This window comes from Cupressus sempervirens, chromosome 2 (assembly GCF_028749045.1).
Source record: "Cupressus sempervirens isolate cs-2001-9-10 chromosome 2, ASM2874904v1, whole genome shotgun sequence".
NCBI classification, from domain to species: domain Eukaryota; kingdom Viridiplantae; phylum Streptophyta; class Pinopsida; order Cupressales; family Cupressaceae; genus Cupressus; species Cupressus sempervirens.
The window spans coordinates 596784391-596808018 of NC_143119.1; the positions used below are offsets into that span (position 1 = coordinate 596784391).

Consider the following 23628-nt stretch of genomic DNA (forward strand, 5'->3'; position numbering starts at 1 on the left):
AATTTGAGTTGCCAGTAGTGGTTGACTTAATGGTTGGAATACCATTTTGACTTTTTGCGACTGGATTCTATAATAAATAGAATAGACTAATGGGTTTGACACAAGTGGTTGTATATGTTTCTGATAACCATAAGAGTTTCTTTAAATAAAGTAGTACAAGTCAATATGCCTGTAGCTTTTAATGTGTTTGAAGTGCATAATATATTTTATTTTTATGCATAAATAGATATCAATTCTTTCTTATTTGATACATGGAACTGCCTCAATGCTTATCAGGGAACATTCTGAAATTCGAGCTGAAATAGCAGCTCGTAAAGAAAGAGAACGTATTGCAAGGCGCACTCGCCAGCTGACTTTGGAAGAGACAGCCCTGCGGGAAATAGAGCTTCTCCAAGACCTTGATAGGTTTTTATCTTACTACATTACCAATCATTTGAAAATTTAAGACTCTTTAGGATGGAAACAATATTAAATAATTCTTGGAGTTCCTTTTTTTTATTACCAATGGTATCTTGATTGTAAGGTTTTATAGTTTTTCTTCATCTAACATTGGTGTGCATGAGTTTATATGTTCTGAGTTTCAATGACGATTGTATAATTTCTTTGGGCATAACTTAGGGAAAGAATTGCTGAAGTGGAGCGTGAGGTTGAGAGACAAAAGTTACTAGAGAAAGAGCGTGCAAAGACTAGAGAGTTGCGACATAGTCTTGATTTGGAAATTGAAAGGCGCACACAGGTTTGTCCATTTTCTTTCTGATGCCAGCCCATTTGGTATTTTTTAATCAAACATTGATTTGCAAGGCAAGCAGATGGTACAGTGATGAGTGTTGAAATCAAAATGGCTGGGCTAAAGTAGTGACCATGTTATTAATCAATGTTGACACAAGGGCTAAACCTTGTTGGCATAGCTGGCTTAAAATGACTTTAGGTCATAAAAAAAACATTTTATTGTTTTCTGCTCAGTTCATCTCGTCTAATTCTCCTTCCAGTGATCCCTTATACTCTCAGTAACCCATGATAGTCCGAAAATGAATATAATACATTTCTTTTTGTTAATAGCTAGAAAAACTGTTGGGTATAGAAAATATATCAGGTGTAACACTTTACATGAACAAACAAAGAGACAAACAACAAACGATAAATGCTAAATATTGGATCAATCTGTCAAGGGAATAGCATTGGATGGTTCACATCCCTCATATATGAATGTCCCAAGTCACCCTTAAAACTGCATTTGGTTAGGAGTATAGCTTGCAAAATCTGCAAGTACTCTAATTGTTTTGCTGACTTAGCTTCTACAAGTTTGACTCTCCAGTTTTTTATAGATACAGAAAAACATGAGTAAAATGAGTAAAATGCTGGTTATAATGGGGTTTTCACATGATTTCGCTAGAAAACCATTCATTTTGCTTTTGAGATGTCAATTTTAATTTAATACATTTGTAGTTGAATTTTGCAAAAAAAAAAAGTATGTTTCTTTAAGTGATTTAATTACTTAATAACTTGCCAAGTTTTTGTTGAGTATTTGCTTAGTTAAAATTTTTGGGCTTGATGAGTATTCCCTGAATCCGAGTCTGCGAACTCTGCTTAGAAGTCCTTAGCCAATCGACCTTCACTAAATCTTTGTGGTTTCCTATTCCATTTGTAATGGAGAAGAGTTCCCTCTTATTACCATTGATGCTTGCTGAGAGATTCAAGTAGCCATGGTTATTACTTTTCAGCCTGTAACCTGCCAAGCCCATCTTTTGATAAGGGTGATCTATAATACATTACATTTTTGGGAAAGGAATGAAAGGAAATAGGGGAGCGCATTTAAGGAATGTTAGGAAAAGAAAGCAATTATTGGGGGGATATTAGGGGACATCAATTGATAAGAGGGGAAAAAATAAAAAAATGACAAACTTGAATTACTCATATTGTAAGTCAATATTTTGAGATGGTGTGTCAAAGTAGTGTGTTCCATTTATTTAGAACCTTGAGCTGGATCCTTATTTTTATGATTATTTAATATGCTCCAACGAATCACCAGTATACCATGGACTTTGACATTTTTTTATCTTGCATCTATCTATCTATCTGGGATTGAAATAAGGAGTGGCAAGGTTGCACCGCAATTGTTTGATGAAATGCCTGATTGTAGTTATGTGTTTTTGTCATTTGTATGAATGTCAAGTGTTTGTAGAAATGTGTACTAGCTGTAGATGCACATTTTACATATTGAAACTATATGTATGCATTTGAATGGTCAAAAAAGGTTGCATCTGTACTTAAATTTCTTTGCTTGGATATCTAATAGACATTTGCAAGTGTCTAAATTAAATTTGAAACCATAGCAAGCAAGCAAAAGGAATCTGCAAATAAAGGACAACGAGATAGAGATTTCATGCAAAGTGTTTAACAAAATGTCAAACATTTGAAAAGGTAAAGCAATTTTGTGTTTCTCAAGTTAGAACCAACAAGCATTCTTACTGTGGTATTTGAGTAGTTTCCTGCCATCTTGTGCGGTAGGGAAAACCAATAATCTTGGTTCTGATGTTGATATTTGAGTGATTAGCACTCCTGCAATTATCTCAGCCATGGACAAATACAGGAAATCTAGTAAATATCAGAACCAACTAAATATCAAGTAAAATCTCAAGAAGAAAATCAAATGCTCTAATGGAAAGTATGGAAAGACTTAAACACAATCAGAAAAGGATGGAAGCAAGACATTCAAATCTGATGACAATTGACAGGGCAACTAGATATATGGTTTCAACATTTAAAAGGATTCCCTCACTGAGAATGGAAGAATATCAATTAGAGTTTTTCATAGGCGAGTCATCTAGAAGTCTTCACCATGAGTTTTCAATAGTTGGTGATCAGAGTGAAGATGATCCTGTGCTTAGTGGGGCTGCCACTAGTCCTATTTGCAATTATGACTATGGAGGTTCTATATAGGGACATTTGGATATGTATTTTTCATCAGTGGACAACAACATTGAGTTTTAGCAGTTTGAGGATTCCAGAGTTGGTGCTTTGGAAGATACCGAGGACATGCTACGTAACTTTGATGTCAATCTTACATTAGTTGGTAGTAGTGGGAATATGGGCGACTTAGGGTCTGATTGCTGGGACACTAGTTCCTTATGTGAGCATGTTTATGATGTTGCGGATAGTGTGAGTGCAGATGATGCAGTCGTCACCACTATTAGTTTAAACTCTCTTGAGGAGGGGTTTTTTTTTGAAGACTGCATGAGGAATATGAGGACTAACAATTCTGGATTTTATGGAAGCTATCATAGGGTTGAGTCGGTGCAAGACACAATAGTCTTCTCAGATGCGACATATGAAGGCATGGAGCTACCCAGTTATGACATTCATGGTTTGAGTGTTACGGAGGAGTTAGGTGATTTAGATTTATGCCCTCGTGATGTTGATCTATATGATGATAACGAGTCATATATGCAACAACAAGCAAAGGGGTCTCTGTTGGTCAATGTTGATATTAGTGTGGTAGGAACCTCCAATGCTTCATGTGTTCGTGATTCACATTGCATCGAGATTGATATATTATTTCAAATTATGAGTGATGACTCATAGCAATTATTGGATGATGCTAGGTCCCACGATCATGGTTTACAGGGACTTAAAGATGAGGGGGAAGCAAAGACATGTGAGTAGTTTGACATAGTTGTGGCTTCTACTCCTTCAAAGGAGGTAATGGTAGAGGTGCCCTAGTAGCACCTCAGTTGTTGATGATAGCATACATGATGTTAGTGATGTTGCGGTGAGCAAAGTAGATATAGTCTCCTATCACATTGCAGTTAGTGTGTTAGAGAGCTTACGCAGGAGCCAGGTTATGTATAGACATCATATGACTAGACAACTGAAGGTGAGTGATAGTGATATCTTTTAGCTCTTGAGCATTATGATGCTATCTAACAGGTGTTAGTTGTATTTGGTTGGGGTACTCATATGTTAGATTAGTATGGTGATATTTGTTTTTCCCCAACAGAGAGTCATTCTCTTTAAGAGGCTCTCAGGATCTTGAAGTATAATTATGTACAGTTGGTAGTTGACAGGGATTACCTTCTTAAGTGAGGTAGCACTTGTTCTAAGGCATTGTTAGGGAAAGAGGAGGTGGTTGAGCTCACCCATGAGCTTGAGGTGACTGTGGACTCTTTGTAGTATACTCAGTTGGCTTCCCAGGAGTCATAGTCATGTTTGGATGAGGTTACCGTGGAGTTGGAGTGTGTACAGTTGAAACCAACCCCAAATTCAGTTTAACTACACATAGCGGTGGTTGGTGATGATTTGATATCCACGGGCTATGGTTGTGAGAAGGTTAAGGATGTGGCCACACATCCTAGTTATAGGTGCAGATGATACAGTGGGGCTGAGTGCATTTGTAGAGAGCTGCGAGGACCCATATGTTATATCAAGTTCTCTGGTTACATCCATTGTAGATGTTGGTGATGAGCTAGATGACATGGGTTACATCTAGAGCTATGACAGTTAGTGTTTGACCAAGGTGGGAGCTTCTTATTGCGATTGTATAGGGAGGAGTATTCATCATGATTTCTCAGACCCATACACAAAAGATTTGATGATGCATCAATGTGGATTTTCTCAAAAGTGCCTTCTGCCTTGCAAACACTCTACGGGAAGGGATGGCTTTTCTTCCATGGCTTCAACTCCAAGGGTTTTTTACCTCAAAAGTTTGCTCAAGAAATGAATCATATATCAATTTGAATAGAAAATCTGAACATGCCAAATATATTGCAAACCTTTCCTTATAAAGAACTCCAGAAACATTTAGAAGATTAGGATGACTTTAATAATTGGAGATGGATTGCTGTCTAAGAATGTCCTTCATGATGCTATGGCAAACTGTTGGTTATGGTCGAGCTCGGCTCCGGTGGGTGGTGTCACTCCCATTAACAAATTGGGAAAAGGTTCTCCATGTGATTCAGACTATGCTGCTACTAAGTCTATATTGGATACACTCCATTTTAGGTATTTGAATAGGGCCATTTGTAGGCATGACGATGACTTGGAACATTCCATGATCAAGGTGTTAAAGTCAAAGGTTTGTGCCCTATTTTCTCTCATTGAACAATGCCATGACAATACTGGTGGGCCGCCCCTTGGACAACATTGTCATTCTCTTAATTGTCTTTAGGTATCTTCATCAAGGGCACTCAGTCACACTTCATCTTCAAGGGCTCCCGGAAATGTCTCTTCTACTCAACTAAGGGATGCCATGGATGAATAGTTTTGTCTATCCATTTTTTTGCAGGTTGATGGCTATTCTGACTACTACAACTTTTGGTTTTGCTGCTATTGTCTTCCTCAGGAAGATTTTTGGATGTTGGGTTATCATTCTTTACTCAACTATTTGTATACATTCTTCTTTTATTCTTCTATTCTCCTTCCGATCTTAATTATGATTCCTCTATAGTATCTACTTCATCTTCCTTCCTTAGGTATTTTCTTCTACTCTCTCTTCGATAAATTGGTAATACTATCGATCTGGTGTTTTTTGTACTTAAAATTATTATCAATATATTATATACAGACTATAGTCTTTTGTTAAAAAAAATATAAATAATTGGAGAACTTTATTTAATGGACTCATTTTATTATTTTATTATTTTTACTCTATTTTATAATTAAATAATTTATTAACATCATCACTTTGATAATAATATTATTTTGTTGGTCAATTAATTTAAATAACTCATCTGTAAAAAAATTGGGGACATTACAATGTGATGATCTTGTTAGCTAAAGCCTGAATCAAAGAGGTAGTGTTGATGTTTTGCCCAAAAATAATAGATAAACAACAATACAGAACACAAATAAAAGCAACAGATGCTAAACATTAATTATTGGAAAACCCTTCCACTTGAAGGTAAAAATCCAGCCACACAACAAAATACCACTTTTATTGATAAGGAAATGTTCATGTACAATGCTTATCACTTGATATAATATATAAAGAATAAAGAGACTCTTCATTACACAATTGAAGGTCTCTTCAATGTTCAAATGTAGAACTCTTCATATTTCCATGCCTCTTCACATGACACGTGACACATTGCTCTTTATATAATATTATCTCAAATATTGTCACAATTGTCCTTTTCAGCTCAAGATGACTATAATGGTCATATTTTATTACATAAAATCAGAGATAAAGATCTTTATTGCAGATAGAATCTTCACTCCTCCTTAGCAAGAGAGATATTTTAGTATGGCAGGCACACATAGCTGCAATCAAAGATGTCAAGATAAATTTACATCACATAAAACATGTTATCTCAGCATAACATAATTCATCATAATAAACATTAAATGGAGTCACACACATGACTTTTACCATGCCTCATCATGGAGGGTGAAATGAGGGCTTCCGCCTCAAACTTCTCGTAGGGAAGAATGCAATTTTACCATGCCTTGGGAAAAGGGTGGATCCAAGGGCTTTCACTAAATTTATCAATCATGGATTCTCTCAAGATGACAATTAAAGAACAAGTAATTTAATAATACTCAACAAATATCATGGAATTGCTCAACATGAAAGGCCTACAAGGATCACAGCTAGCTTGCATCATGGACTCTCTCAACTTAATGTCATGAAGTCTCTCAACATGACATCCAACTCCCATCACAGAATCTTGCGAGGTGGTGTCCTCATGAACTCTCTCTACATGATGTTCGCTATGATTTCCCTCATAAGTGAAAGAGTTATCGTATCTATCCTTACAACTTTATTAATTTCACGTGAATAAAAACTCATAATCGATAAGAAGAAAAATCACAGCTGAGACAACTTTGTTCACCACGATAACACATTTGATGTAACCTCCCTATGAAGTTGAAACATCTCCCTTTGAATTAAAGCAACATCCTCATCTCATTGCTTGTTGCATCCTGCAACCAAGAGAGATTAATAAAATCAACTATAGAGATCAATGTTATATACTATTCTAGTAATATAGCAAAAACTCAAGATTAGTACTTATCTATTTGTAGTTCAATCTTCCTCAAAAATAATCTCCAAGTTCAATCATGACAATACATGAAATAAACTGTAAAGTTACAACAATGTCAATCTTGGTGGCATCTAAAACATATACTTTGTTATCATATAAGTCAAAAGAACAAAATAATGTTGAAAGGTGAAGACGAAAAATCATTATGCACAAATTAACAACGCGAATGTTGAAGGTGAATAGACACAACCATACTCTTCTCTACAACAAGCAATAAAATGGCCACCGAGAAAGAGAAAAATGATCACTACCATCTTATTGATTCCACCACCACTGTTGTAAGAGCCAAAGCTTCTGTTGGGGCCTTTGCCATTTTAAGTATTTGGGTGCATGTAATTCGAACCTTTCAGAATGCACTTCTGGCTGTCCTGATTGAATCTTACATAAGGAACACCTTCGACATGAACAGTAGACTAAGTGGTGCATCTTATTGATTTACCATAATCTGCTAGCAAAGAAACTAGTGTAGTGCCAATGGAGACCTTACTATTATACTTGGCCTTGTGATCCCTCTCCTACTGTCATCTGTCTCAATGATTCGATCCCTTCCTGCAGGTGCTACTAATTGGTAGGCAATTAGGGATCGACTGATGAAAGAGGACGAGCCCCTCTACTCTTCAGAACTCTCTGACTTGTCTCAAGACTTTTCACACACGGATCCCATAAAAAAAACAATAACCTCAAGACTTTCGACTGTTTAACCACTTCTTTATGGAACTGTCGAATTCAAAAATTACGATATCAAAAACTTGATGTGAATTTTGTGAAGAATTGAACTTATAATGATCTGAACTATATGCTTGATACCTATAGGCAACATAAAAAAATATAATCAAAACTGTTCCAAAACTGATTGAATATTTGACGCTCTATTATAAGAAAATTAATCATGAGTTAAATATTTTCACTGCTAACCTCAGATTTAGACTACTATATGTTAATCCACACAAGACTCTATATTAGAATAAATATTATCCCTACTCAAATTCACAAGCTACAAAACTCAACGGTCACACTTAATATATCACACAACCACACCAAAAAGGATCAATGCATGATAATAATTGTTAGCCTTTGAAGAACACAAAATGACAACCCTCACAGAAGAGAGTTGTTTCATCCCTGTTTTTAGTAGAATATAACAATTCTTGATTTATTTTCCATTGGTGGTCATGACACCTTATCAAGAATGATACTTTTGTGGTGGACATTACACCTATTTGCTTATCATAACAAATTAAATTAAAATGCTACCATAGACATAGAGATGAAAGACACTAGTGGCATGATATCGATTATTTTCCACATAGACACCGCCAGATACAAAGAGAACTCCACAAAGAATATGAGAAGCAAGAATTAAAGAAGGTCCAAACTTTGAACAAGAAAAAACAAAGGCACAAACATAAATTTGAGTAGCCATCACTAATGTGAGAAGAATGAACAAAGCAAAGGAAGACAACACAAAACTCTTGAAATGACAAACCAAACCTGGCTTTGCTACCATGTCGATGTTTTTCCCCAAAATAATTGATTAACAACAATAAAGAAGAACAGAAATAAGAGCAATAGATGTAAAACATTATCCTGGGAAAACCCTTCCTCTTGAAGGGAAAAAACCCAGTCACACAACAAAATATCACTTTTATTGATAAAGAAATTATCAAGTACAATATTTTTTGCTTGATACAATATATATTAAGCGTAGAGAGACTCTTCATTATACAAATGAAGGTCTCTTCAATATCCAAATATAAAACTCTTCATATTTCCGTGCCTCTTTGCATTACGCATGACACATGTTTCTTTATATAATATATCTCAAATATTATCACAAATGTCTTCTTCAATTAAAGATGACCATAATGGTCATATTTCTATTACATAAAATCAGAGATAAAAATCTCTATCACAGCTACAATCTTCATCAAGCAGTACCCTTGATATAGTGATTTTTGGTTTTTTGGTTTTTTGGTCAACTAGAGGAATCAGTTGTCCAGCAACTTGGTACATACTTAGAAGGTGCTGATATGCAAGTTTAGACACCTATACTGCAAGGCTTGGCTGGGATGCCTCACTCCCACCTTACAATTTGAATTGAGTCTCAGACTCCAGATATATAGGACTATTGTACCAGAGCCTTTGGAGTTCTGACCAGAGATAGAGTTAAGGATAAAATAGAAAATGAACAGGTAAAGGAAACAAAAACATAGTCATAGACAATAGGGTGGAATCCGAGCCTCTCAAGGCTCCAGTCTTGGCAACATGTCTGAATCAGCCCCCCTTTCAGGAATCCAGTCCCGACAGACCAAAAATTTCCACTCCTATTCTTGGACAAAAATTTAATTCCTTGCTAATTTTTATTGTAAATAGAAGCTTTTTTGAGTTGCAAATCGAGCTTTAATGGTAAAATTCAATCTTGTCCATAAAAAGAGACACAAAATCAGACTTGAAACTTCGAGAAATCCATGATTGTATATCAGGTTTTAAGATAAAGAGAAAAATGAAACTCTTATCCTTGGCAAAAATTGATCAACAAATAATTGAAATCAGATCTAGTGGCATTAGTTAGAAACCAAAGCAAGTTCAAAAACATGAAAAGTGATGGAGATTAAGGATGAAGTATGAAAATCGATGGAAGTTTTGAAGATGAACAATCAGATCTCAAGACTAGAAAGTGTATGAAAATTGGAATTTTTGACAAGAGTCTATCAATAAATGATGAAAATCAGACTGAAAAATGTGGAAATGAGCCTTATACATGAACTTGAAGTCATGAAGTATGAATTGAGGAGGCTAAGTAAACAAATTGTAAATCAAGTTCAGAATTGGAGCAGTCTGAACAATAAGGTGGAATCCAACCTCTTGTCGAGACTCCAATCTTGACAATAGGGTAGAATTCAACCTGGTCTCAAGGCTTTTGTCCCAATAGAACCCAAAATTCCTCCCTCCTGTTTTTGTCCAATTACAATTTTATGTCGATTCTGGCATCGACATATGAAGATTTTGTGGTACAAATCATGATCCATAATCAAAACTATCCTTATTTAAGTGGCTTGTAAGATCAACATTCCTATGGAAATTATGACAATCGGGCCTAAGACCAAAGAAAATTTATGGTCAAAGTGCAATTCGCCTCCTTATTTCAAGGAGAATTCTTGATCAAGTTGGTTTAGTAGAAGATAAAAGTTGATTTAAAACAAATCTAGATGTAATTTCATATCATGCAAGTTTTTTGATTTCCTTAATATTGTTTATAGTTATCATCTTGTGAGCTTAATAAAGGTTTTCTCTTGATTTGCTGAATTGAGAAATTTAATGTCCCCATCTTTTTAGCATCTCAATGGAGTTAGCTTTTACATTCTCCGAAGGCTAAGTAGAGAAATAAGGAGAAATTGATTAAATTAAGTTCTTATAAAGTCATTAAATAAATTAAAATTAAAAAGTGACTTTATATTCAATTAATTTATTTTTCTAGAAGCACAACTAATTATTGTATTGGAAAGGGAGAAGTTTCTAGAGAGTGCATTTTATAGAAGTACAACTAATTATTGCCTTGGAAAGGGGGAAGCTTCTAGAGAGCACAATTAAATAATATTTTATTTCCTTCTAGAAGGGTGAGGGAGAAGAATAAATAGAGGTGAAAGCTTCATTGCTAGGCATCCGATTATTGTCAGTTGCATTTGATATGAACTTGGGAGAAGAAACTAAGAGTTTCTGATTTTAGTTAGCCATTGGGGAGCATCAATTCTTCAGTATTGCAACCATTTGAGGTGGTGAAATATCCACTAAAGTTGACATTTAGGAGAGCTTCATTTTAGAGTTCTATTTGTGCTTAAAATTAAGGAATAACCAAAGGGTTTGAAGAATATTGAAGGACTATTGAGTGTAGACCTGAAGAATCATCTTCAACCATTAGTAATTGTTTTTTTCTTTGCTACTACAGTACGCATGAACAGTGCTGTGCTACAGTATTTATGCTTGATTCTGATTGCAACTTTCATCTCCATTCTTGGGCATCACTATTATCAGGTTCCTCTTGCAACTATTAGTAGTTAACATTATAATCTTAGGCATATAATTTTAATGTTGTAAGTGATAACTTAGAATCAGATTTAGCATTGTTGTAGTCATTATTGTAAGTCCATTTGTCTTGGCAAATTCATAGCAACATTGTACATGTGAATGAATTCAATAAAGGAGATATATGTTGCATACCTCTTGTTTGACGAAATGTCCATCTAATGGCATATGTGATCAATATAATAGTTGTATGCCAATTGTTTGTCAAAATGTTAGTTGGTTGTAGGTATGCATTCCATATCTAGTTTCCATGTATATGCATTGAAAATACCAAAAAGAACTGCACTTGCATATTAGTTCATTGTAAGAGGTATTGTAATATCATTTGCGAAGATTCTAAATTTCTTAGCATCATACAAACTATATCAAACAATCTGAAACACAAAAAAATCAGAAGAGAGAATGACACCATACAAGTGTTTGACAATATTCCTTGAGCTAAAATCAGTAAGTTAGGGCAAGTGATATTTCATTGGTATTAGAGCTAAATCTTGCCATCTTGAGGGTTTAGCAATCACATACAGCCACCTGGGGTTGGCTCTCACAGATTTTACACTCGTAGGTGAGTTTTGTTTGATAGAGAACAAGATTTTGATAGGCAGCTAGACACCATGGGTGATACGCAAGAGTGTAGCCCACCAAGAGACAATAGGAATGAGGATCAGGAAACAAGAGAATTTTTCAGAGCAATGGTTAGAGGACAAGAGTGGATGGCTCAGGCTCTGCGAGCACTCACCACCATGGTTGAGCACATGAACCCACAAGACAAACGGAATCAGGAACAAGGGGATAATAGGAGTGCAGTGGGATCAACTAGAGCTCATAGAACTCTTTCTAGAATAACAGACAGGCCCACCCATCCTTCCTTTGTTAGAGAGAAACCGGTATAGAGCCAACAAAGGAAACTGAGGATGAGACATTTGCAGATATCCTTATAGTTGCTAATGATGAATGAGAATTATTGGCACCGTAGGTACAGGAGAGAATGACTTTTGAGAGGTTTGTGAACTAAAGAAGAGAACACTACCATGTAGTCAGACAGAATATGAGACCTCATGGCAAGGATAATGAATTAAAGCAAGCTGCAGGGAAGCTTTCCTTGACTACATTTGATGGGAGTAACAGAATGACAATGCAAGCTTGGATTCACAAGCGTGATACCTTCTTAGCACTAAGATCTATGACAGAAGTGGAGGCAATAAAATATGCCACGCTACATTTAGAGGGAGTTGGACCTAATTGGTGGTACCATGGGATGGTTACCCTTTAGCATAACTAGGGGACTTCATATCAGGACTTCGTGGACATGTTGGTAGAGAGGTTTGATAAGAAGGATCCAGAAGTCTACTTCAGGGAGTTGGGTTAGTTGAAATAGACAGGCGGATTGGAGTATTTCATTAGTGACTTTCAGAGGCTATCCGTTATGGTGCCAGATATATCAGATAGGAGATTGGTTGTTTTGTTCACTGAGGGATTATTCGAACCATTGAAGGGTTTGGTAAAAGCCTTTGATCCATTGAATTTGCAAGAAGTGATTAAGAAGGCTAGAAGTATGGAATAAGCAGCCCTAGTAAATAAATTTCAGTCAGAAGGTGCATCATCTAGCAAACACAAACCATTCTTCAAGAAACCTGACAATAATGAAACAAAGGCTGAAAATAAAGATAAATCATTTGCTCCTTTGGATAGAGAGAAATTGAACGATAAGGAAGAAAAAACTTTGTTTTATTGCAAAGAAACCTATGACGTGAATCATGACTATCCGTTGAGGCCAAAGGGGAAAGCAAACAGGGTTATGTGGGCATATTATGAGGATTCTAATTATGAAAATTTAGATCAGCAATCTGAAAATGAGGAATCAATTGAAGAAATGGAAGACACAGATGATACAAGTGATGAGAAGATTGAGGGTAGACTTAAAAGGAGGCCTATCTCTCTAGTGTACAACAAGAGGGATCATTCAGGATGAGAGGGGTATGGGTTGGTCAGCGAGTTATTACTTTTCTTGATACATGTGCTACTTACAATTTTATTGATTCTAGATTGATTGAGAGGCGTGGGATTCAGATAGAGCAATTTGATGGTCTGAGAGTGGGGGTAGCTGATGGCTATATCCTCAAATGTGACATGAAGATTATAGGTTTGCCCCTAAATCAACAACTTTGATTTCAAAGCAGATTTTTATGTTGTTAACATGGGTGATACGGATTTAGTTCTTGGCATGACTTGGTTACATGTTATAGGGGAGTTCACTCTCAATTTGAGAGATATGAAGATGAGGTTTCAGTTAGAAAGGAAGACCCATATACAGGAATTGAGAATCAAGCAGTACAAGGTTTTTAGTGAAATAGCACTAGCTAGACCTCCAGATAGAGGTATTGAGCATATTATTGAGTTAGAGAAGGGTGCTAAACTCATCATGATCACACCCTACAGGCATTCAAAGAGATTGAAGGATGAGATCGAGAAAAACATAAAAGAACTACTTGCTATGGGGCACATTAGACCAAGTAAGTTGCCTTTCGCTTCTTCTGTGGTTTTGGTGAAGAAGGAGGATAAACTCTTAGGATGTGCATAGATTACAGGGTTTTGAACATGAAGACTATAAAAAATAGGTACTCCATCCCACAGACTGATGAGTTATTAGATGAGCTACATGAAGCATGTTTCTTCTCCAAAATTGATTTGAGATCAAGCTATCATCAGATCCAAGTCAGAGAGTAGGATATAGACAAGACAACATTTAGATGTCATTGTGGCCATTTTGAGTTTCTAGTTATGCCATTTAGGCATACTAATGCTCTAGCTACTTGTCAGTCCACAGTGAACAGGGTTTTTCAACATCAGTTGAGGAAATTTGTGTTAGTCTTCTTTGATAACATCCTAGTGTATAGTAGGACATGGGATGAGGATGTGCGGCTCTTAGACACTGTGTTGTGTATTCTGAGTAGGGAGTCCTTGTATGCAAAGGAGTCCAAATGTGATTTGGGATTATCAGAGTTATTATATCTAGGTCACATTATCAGTGCTCAGTGAGTACGCATGGATCTTGAAAAGATTTGTGTTATTATTGAGTGACCTACTCCAGTGAACCTGACACAGTTGGGAGGATTTTTGGGGTTGTGTGGGTTCTATAGGAAGTTTGTTAGTGGATATTTTAGGCATGCAACACCTTTGATGGACTCGATGAGAAAGGGGACTTTCTTATGGACTCTTGAGGCACAAGAGTGTTTTGATAAATTCAAGGAGTTAACGACTTCTTGTCCTGTACTAGCACTACTAGATTTTAGCAAACCTTTTGAGTTGCACTGTGATGCATTTGGCGAAGGTGTTGGAGCAGTGCTTATGTAGGACAAGCACCCGATTGCTTATGAGAGTAGGAAGCTTAGGAGGCTTGAAAGGAGCTTCAGCATTTATGATAAGGAAATGTTGGCCATAATGCATGCTTTCATCAAATTCAGGCAGTATTTAGTGGGTAGCAAATTCAGCATAAAAACCGACTACAATACCCTAAAACATTTCCCAAGGCAGCAGAAATGGGTAAGTAAATAATAGGCATATGATTTTGATATTACCTATTTTAAGGGGACACAGAATGTAGTAGCGGGTACCTTGTCATGAAGACCCCACTTGAGCTTGATGACCGATATATCAGAGGATTGGACACGTTTGATTCTTGCAGAGAATGAAAAGGATACATGGGCATTGGGATTCATAGATGAATTGATTCAGAATAGTGATTTCATCCTTGTGAACATGATCATCATTTAGAAAGGGTGCATTTATTTGGTGCCAGGGTCAAAGTTGAAGAGGATGGTGTTGAGAGTTTATCATGACTCACCTATGGTAGAACATCCAGGTTTTTACAAAACCTTCACGCAGATTTGTGACTGTTTTTCTTGGAAAGGGCTCAAAGATGAGGTGTTGCAATATGTTAGAGAGTGTCCTACTTGCCACTAGAATAAACAAGAGCACTCTTATCTAGTTGACTTACTTAAGCCACTTCCGATTCTTGACAGAAAGTGGGAGTGTTTACCCATGGACTTCATCACTGCCGAGACCCCAGGGTAGAGACTGTATATATATGTTGTTGTTGATCGGCTTACAAAGTTGCCCACTTTTTCCCAATCAACACTACATGCACTGCTACACAGGTGGCATATTTATTCTTCAGAGAGGTATTTAGGTTGCATGGTTTACCTCTGAGCATTGTCAGCGATAGGAATAGGAGGTTTATGAGTCACTTTTGACAAGAGTTGTTCAGATTGTGCGAGATAGAGCTCACTCCGAGTACTAGGTACCACCCCTAGACAGATTGTCAAACAGAGATAGTGAACAAATGGGTGGAGGGATACCTTAGGAATTACATAGCAGGGCAATAGAAGGCTTGGGTTAAGTGGATATATCTATGTAAATATTGTTATAATTCCACTTGTCACATGTCTATCCGGATGTCACCATTCATGGCATTATATGGATATGTGGCACCCAATTTCATGGATTTGTTGCTATTAGATAGTAGAGTGCCCAGTGTTAGAGACTTATTACAAGGGAGCCAAGACATTGTGAAGGCTCTTAAGGATAATATCACTAAGGCACAAAATCAACAGAAGTAGTATGTTGATCAGAAGAGGACTGAGCAGAGTTTTGAGGTAGGTGATATGGTATATTTGATGCTGCAGCCTTATTGCCAGTCCACTCTCAAGAAGAGTGGTGCCGAAAAACTTAAGCCACGTTATTATGGGCCTTTTAGGGTGATCAGGAGACTTGGAGAGGTGGCTTAAGAGTTGCATTTTTCGGTAGAGAAGAGAGTCCATAATATTTTTCATGTGTCACGTTTCAAAAAGGTGTTAGGACACCATATTGTTCTACAATGCTTCCACCCTTGGACGATGAGGGGAAATTAGTTTTAGTACTAGAGGCTATCATTGAGTTTAGGGAGAGGAATTTGAGGAGATGTACTATCAGGGAGTACTTAGTGAAATGGAAGGACTTGCTAGTAAAGGATGCCACATAGGAGAGTGAAGAAATTTTGCAACATCCAGAGTTGAGATTGCTTGGAGACAAGCAATTTCAAGAAGGGAAGACTATAATTTCCCCATCTTTTTTGCATCACAGTGGAGTTCTTAGCCTTTACATTCTCCAAAAGCTAAGTGGAGAAATAAGGAGAAATTGATTAAATTAATTTCTTATAAAGTCATTAAATAAATTAAAATTAAAAGGTGACTTTATGTTTAATTAATTATTTTTTCTAGAAGCGCAACTAATTATTGTATTGGAAAGGGGGAAGCTTCTAGAGAGTGCATTTTCTAGAAGTACAACTAATTATTGCCTTGGAAAGGGGGAAACTTCTAGAGAGTGTAATCAAATAATATTTTATTTCCTTCTAGAAGGGTGAGGGAAAAGAATAAATAGGGGCAAAAGCTTCATTGCTAGGCATCCGATTATTGTCAATTCCATTTGATATGAACTTGGGAGAAGAAACTAAGGGTTTCTGATTTCAGTTAGCCATTGAAGCGTAAATCATTCAGTGTTGCAACCATTTGAGGTGGTGAAATATCCACTGAATTTGGCATTCAGGAGAGCTTCATTTTTAAGTTCTATTTCTGCTTAAAGTTAAGGAATAACCAAAGGGTTTGAAGAATATTGAAGGACTATTGAGTGTAGACTTGAAGATTCATCTTAAGCTATTAGTAATCGTTTTTTCCATGCTACTACAATACGCGTGAACAGTGCCCCACTACAGTATTTATGCTTGATTCTGATTGCAACTTTCATCTCCATTCTTGGGCATCACTATTATCAGTTTCCTCTTGCAATTGTTAGTAGTTAGCATTATAATCTTAGGCATATAATTTTGATGTTGTAAGTGATAAATCAGAATCAGATTTGGCATCGCTGTAGTTATTATTGTAAGCCTATTTGTCCTCGCAAATTCATAGCAATATCGTACATGAGAATGAATTTCAATAAAGGAGATATATGTTGCATACCACTTGTTTGATGAAATGTCCATGTAATAGCATATATGATCAGCATAATAGTTGTATGCCAATTGTTTGTCAAAATGTTAGTTGGCTGTAGGTATGCATTCCATATCTAGTTTCCATGTATATGCATTGAAAATACTAAAAAGAACTACACTTGAATATTAGTTCATTGTAAGAGGTATTGTAATATCATTTACAAACATTCTAAATTTCTTAGTGTCATTCAAACTATATCAAACAATCTTTAACATAATAAAATAAAAAAAGAGAAAGGCAACATACATGTGTTTGACAATATTCCTTGAGCTAAAATCAGTCAGTTTGGGCAAGGGATATTACAAGAAAATCAAGATCTTTATCACTTCAAGAATATCAAGGTCAAGAAGCCAAAAATGAGAATTTCGAAGAACAAGGATGAAAAGTTTGTGAAGATGAAACAATTTTCATTTTGTCACTATCAAGCTAAGGCTAGATAATGTCAAGTATCGAGATATTTTCTCATCATCAAGAGATCTTAATCAAATGTACACGATAAGCATGTTGAAATGGTGTCCTCTCCAAGATCAACCAATCAAAAAAATTTGGTTTTGCATGCCCAAGATCAACTAGTCAAATCATGCCAAGTGTATGTGTGGAGGGCATTTAATGTCATTACCTAACCCATTTTCTTTTTGGTCTATAAAATTAATGTAATATTCTCATTGGCTCATAAGGTGGCGCCTCATTGTGATTGGTCATGCATTTAATGCTTGTAGTAATTAGTTATATTAGGGCTTTGTTGGCATAATCGAGGCTCTTGATTTGAAATTGATCAGAGCCATTCATTCTTATCAAACAACTGTAAAAGGTTAGACCTTCTCCATTGTAACTTGTTTTATTAAGGAGACCAATTTTAGAATAGAGGAGAGGGAGAGACTTTGAAATTGTTTCCATAATACTACTAAGGGTGTTCATATTCATTGGCCTTCATAGTGAATTACTTGTATCATTTTGGAGGGCATGGTTTCTACACTTTTGTACTTAGAGTAGGGTATTATTTCATGTTGATTAGACTTGGTGCTTAGTTGAATAGAGGATGTTTAGGATGTATCTTTGTTGAACTCACAAATACTACACACCATACTGCTAAGTGTTTGTTGATTGTAAGTTTCCCTTGTATGGTTCCTTGATATATGTATGAGCTTTACTTATATTATTGCTTGCACATTGATATCGATTGATGGATGGTGTCAATGGAATGGTAATAGTTTGAACATCCTACATTTACCTTAGGAGATCACTCTAGCTTGGTTGATGTTGATGGCTAAACTAAGTCTAGTAGCGTCACATAGGCATTCATTATCTCTTGCATTGTAGGAAGATTAGCTTTCTAATCCCTTTATCCTTTGTAGTTTATTTGGTTGGAAGTGTTTGAAGTAGTTGATATCCACTAATTAATCAGTGTAAGTCTCTTTGTGATAACCAACATATCACGCCACTATAACTAGGTGAAAGTCCACAATAAGAAGGAACCTTGAGCTTGTCTCATTTTATCACACAATTCAGATACATTGTTTAGCACATGAGCATCCTTATTCAAGAGAGAGTTGGAGATTTAGTGTTTCGTTTAGAAAGCTAAGAATTCAATTTGCATGTTTTAGTGGCATAAAACTCACATGAATAGGTACATAGCCCAAGTAACAAGCCCATAATGATATACAAAGATTGGCATCGTGCAATCTTGGATTTGAATTTTGCAATCATAATATATATATATATATATATATATATATATATATATATATATAACCATTATGAATTATTATGGTTAATCCATAATGCGTGATTATCATTTAATATCTATAGTATCATGGCAAAATATATTAGAGAAGAAGCACAGTAGGTCTGCCAAAGAAATCCCACACTAAGCCTAAGTGTGGAGCTTTGGTCCTCTTGACCCTAGTGGCAAACAACATGGACACACCTAGAGCCCCTACCTAGTGGGGTCCTTGTAATTGCTTTCCTTGTCCATGCTTCATCTCCTAAGATTTAGTAGCCATCATTATAGAATTATAGAGAAGGTTGTAATGGAGGTTCCTTGATTGTCCTATCTATAAGCTCAAGAGCAAAACTTTGGCCCTAGTGGCAAGCAACGTGGACATCCATTCATATGTCCCTAAATAGATCTTGATCTGCATGGTTCCTCTTCCCCTTACACCTCCTCTATAATGATGGAAGCTCACAAACAAATTATTGATACATGCATTTATATCAAATCATAATTAAACACATATAAATATAATTATTTGGCAATAATGGATAGGCCACGATTATACCACAAGAGCTGTTATTCAGATTATTAGATTCTGGTTATAACAAGCCTAAATCAGATTAGTGAGAATTTAATATTAAATATGTTTCTGTTGTTTATATGCTTCTAATTTTGATTATTGTTCCTCATTTGTAAAAACCCTAACCGGTTATAACTTCGTGAAACACCAAATCCTTCTCAAATTCAATTGTTTGACATTTTGTCAAACACTTTGCAAGCAAGCTTTGATACCAATGTAATAACCCCAACAAGTTATAACTTCGTCAAACACAAAGTCTTTTGTAATTCACTTGTTTGACATTTCGTCAAACACTTTCCAAGCAAGATATATATTGCATATCTAAATTCTGATTGCTATCTAAATGCCAAACTTTAATAAATATGCTTGCAAGGAACACGCGAAACATCTAAAAATGAAGATGCAACTGCTTTTGTATAATACTGATTACAAATAGGAAAATATGCATCTACATCAATAAGACATTACGGCAACAAATTCTGATAAATCTCTGATATGAATTAGATTACAACAGATTTTACAAACCCTACCAATGCCCTAAAATCTACTCTCAAACAATGCAAAATGTAGTAGATAAAAACTTAGAATTGCTCCCAAAATATGAATTTTCTTGTAGCAAATCACTGTAGCAATTTACAGTAGCAAATCACTTTTGCGATGACTTTGTAGCAGCATCACTATAGTAGTGGTGCTGTAGCAAACTTATTGTAGCAGCGGTACTATAGGAACGCCATTGTAGCAAAGTTACTGTAGCAGTAATACTGTACTAGAGTTCCTGTAGCAATATCCAACTTATTCCTTCTCCACAAATTTGGCTTTAGGCCACAAATTCGACACAATGAAAAGACTGATTTGTCTTCTACAATAGTCACAACCCTTCGGAAGATATTTCTCCACCTCAGTTATGCAAATCAATGGGAGTGTTCGTTTCCAACGATCAATGTAACAACTGCAGAAACCCTTGGCTCCACAAGTTATTCGGAAGAGTAGATGACATCACATTCGATGCCCAACAATGAAGCTGTCCTCCCTATTTATTCTTTTCCTCCAATAGACGGACCTCCTTCTAGTAGAAACAAAATAATATTAAATTCCTCCTGCTAGAAGATTCTCTTAATATATATTTAATTTTAGTCACTTCTAACTAAATTAATTAAATATAAGCCACCTTTTAGTTTAATTTCTTTAATGACTTTATAAGAAATTAATTTAATGAATTTCTCCTTATTTCTCCACTTAACCTTCGAAGAATGTAAAGGTTAAGAACTCCATTGAGATGCTAAAAAGATGGGGACATTACAGTCCGCCCCTCTTGAAATTGCTTGTCCCCAAGCAATCTCAACTCTGGATGCTGCAAAATTTCTTCACTCTTCGAAGTGGCATCCTCTACTAGCAGGTCCTTCCACTTCACCAAGTACTCCTTGATAGTACGTCTCCTCAAATTCCTCTCCCTGAACTCAATGATAGCCTCTAGTACTAAAATCGATTTCCCCTCATTGTCGAAAGGTGGAAGCACTGTAGAAGGAATAATCTAGTGTCCTAACGCCTTTTTGAGACGTGACTCATGAAAAATATTATGGACTCTGCTCTCTACCGACAATTCCAACTCATAAGCCAGCTCTCCAAGTCTCCTGATCACCCTATAAGGCCCATAATAATGTGGCTTAAGTTTTTCGGCACCACTCTTATTGAGAGTGGACTGGCGTTAAGGCTGCAGCATCAAATATACCATATCACCTACCTCAAAAGTTCACTTAGTCCTCTTCTGATCAGCATACTACTTCTATTGATTTTGTACCTTAGTGATATTATCCTTAAGAGCCTTCACAATGTCTTGGCTCTCCTATAATAAGTCTCTAGCACTGGGCACTACTTGATAGCAACAAATCCATGAAACTGGGTGCCTCATATCCATATAATGCCATGAATGGTGACATCTAGATAGACATGTGATAAGTGGAATTATAACAATATTCACATAGATATATCCACTTAACCCAAACCTTTTGTTGCCCTGCTATGTAATTCTTGAGGTATCCCTCCACCCATTTTTTCACTATCTTTGTCTGACCATCTGTCTGGGGGTGGTAGCTAGTTCTCAGAGTGAGCTTTGTCCCGCACAATCTGAACAATTCCTGCTAGAAGTGACTCATAAACCTATTATCCCTTTCACTGACAATGCTCCTGGGTAAACCATGCAACCTAAATACCTCTCTGAAAAATAAATCCGCCACTTGTGTAGCAATGTATGTAGTGTTGATTGGGAAGAAGTGGGCAAACTTTGTAAGCCGATCAACAACAACATATATACGGTCTCTACTTTGGGCTCTCAGCAGTCCTATGATGAAGTCCATGGATAAACACTCCCACTTTCTGTCAGGAATTGGAAGTGGCTTAAGTAAACCGGCTAGGTAAGAGTGCTCCTGTTTATTCTGCTGGCAAGTAGGACACTCTCTAACATATTGCAACACCTCATTTTTGAGCACTTTCCACAAAAAATGCTCACGAATCTACCGGTAGGTTTTGTAAAATCCTGGATGTCTTGCCATAGGTGAGTCATGATAAACTCTCAACAACATCCTCTTCACCTCTGACCTTGGCACCAAATAAATGTGCCTTTTGTAAATGATGATCTCATTTACAAGGGAGAAATCGCTATTCTGGATTCATCCATCTATGAATCCCAATGCCCATGTATCCTTTGCATACTTTGGAAGGATCAAATGTCTCCAATCCTTTCATATATTGGTCATCAAGCTCAAGTGGGGTCTAAGTGACAAGGCATCTGCTACTACATTCTTTGTCCCCTTGAAATAGGTAATATCAAAATCGTATGCTTGTAATTTACTTACCCATTTCTGTTGCCTATCATTAAGATCTCACTGCCCCAAGAAATGTTTCAGGCTATTGTGGTCAGTTTTTATGCTAAATTTGCTACTCGCTAAATACTGTCTGAATTTGGCCAAAGCATGCATTATGGCCAACATTTTCTTATCATAAATGTTGAAGCTCCTCTTAGGCCCCCTGAGCTTCCTACTTTCATAAGCAATCGGGTGCTTGTCTTGCATAAGCACCACTCCAACACCTTCGCTAGATGCATCACAATACAACTTAAAAAATTTGTTAAAATTTGGTAATGCTAGCACTGGACAAGAAGTCATCAACTCTTTGAATTTATCAAAACACTCCTATGCCTCAAGAGTCCATAAGAAAGCCCCTTTTCTCATCAAGTTTGTCAAGGGTGCTGCATGCCAGGAATATCCATTAACAAACCTCTTGTAAAACCCACACAACCCCAAAAATCCTCTCAACTGTGTCAGGTTCAATGGAGTAGGCCACTCAGTAATAGCACGAATCTTTTCAAGATCCATACGTACTCCTTGAGCATTGATAATGTGACTCAGATATAATAACTTTGATAATGCCAAATCACATTTGGACTCCTTTGCATACAAGGACTCCCTACTCAGAATGCTCAACACAGTGTCTAAGTGCCGCACATGCTCATCCCATGTCCTACTATACACCAAGATGTCATCAAAGATGACTAACATAAATTTCCTCAACTGGTGCTGAAAAACCCTATTCATTGTAGACTGAAAAGTAGCTAGAGCATTAGATAGCCCAAATGGCATAACGACAAACTCAAAATGGCCACAATGACATCTAAATGTCATCTTGTCTATGTCCTACTCTCTAACTCGGATCTAATGATAGCCTGATCTCAAATCAATTTTGGAGAAGAAACATGCTTCATGTAGCTCATCTAATAACTTATCAATCCATGGGATGGGGTACCTATTTTTTGTAGTCTTCTTGTTTAGAATTGTATAATCTATGCACATCCTAAGAGTTTCATCCTTTTTCATCAAAACCACAGAAGAAGCGAAAGGCGACTTACTTGGTCTAATGTGCCCCATAGCAAGTAGTTCTTTGATTGTTTTTGTTTTCTCGATCTCATCCTTCAATCTCTTTGGATGTTTTTAGGGTGTGATCATGATGGGTTTAGCACCCTCCTCTAACTCAATAATATGCTCAATACCTCTATCTGGAGGTCTACTTGGTGGTATTTCGTTGAAAACCTTGTTGTGCTTGATTCTGAGTTCCTGTATGTTTGGGTGATATTTTGATTTTTGCTGCCACTGTGATGGCATTAAAGTGCAACGGGCTGCCCACTCAACTTGG

The 23628-nt window shown here is 36.5% G+C and overlaps 1 protein-coding gene across 6 annotated transcripts in view; it reads left to right on the forward strand.

The window, feature by feature from the left end:
* LOC149574814 (uncharacterized) overlaps positions 1-23628 on the forward strand; it is a 281315-nt gene that overhangs the window by 235246 nt on the left and 22441 nt on the right. For all 6 annotated transcript variants that reach the window (XM_089814646.1, XM_089814650.1, XM_089814651.1 and 3 more), the window contains exons 23-24: positions 277-405; positions 619-736. In XM_089814646.1, the coding sequence (XP_089670772.1) occupies positions 277-405; positions 619-736 (247 nt within the window). The remainder of the gene's footprint in view (positions 1-276; positions 406-618; positions 737-23628) is intronic.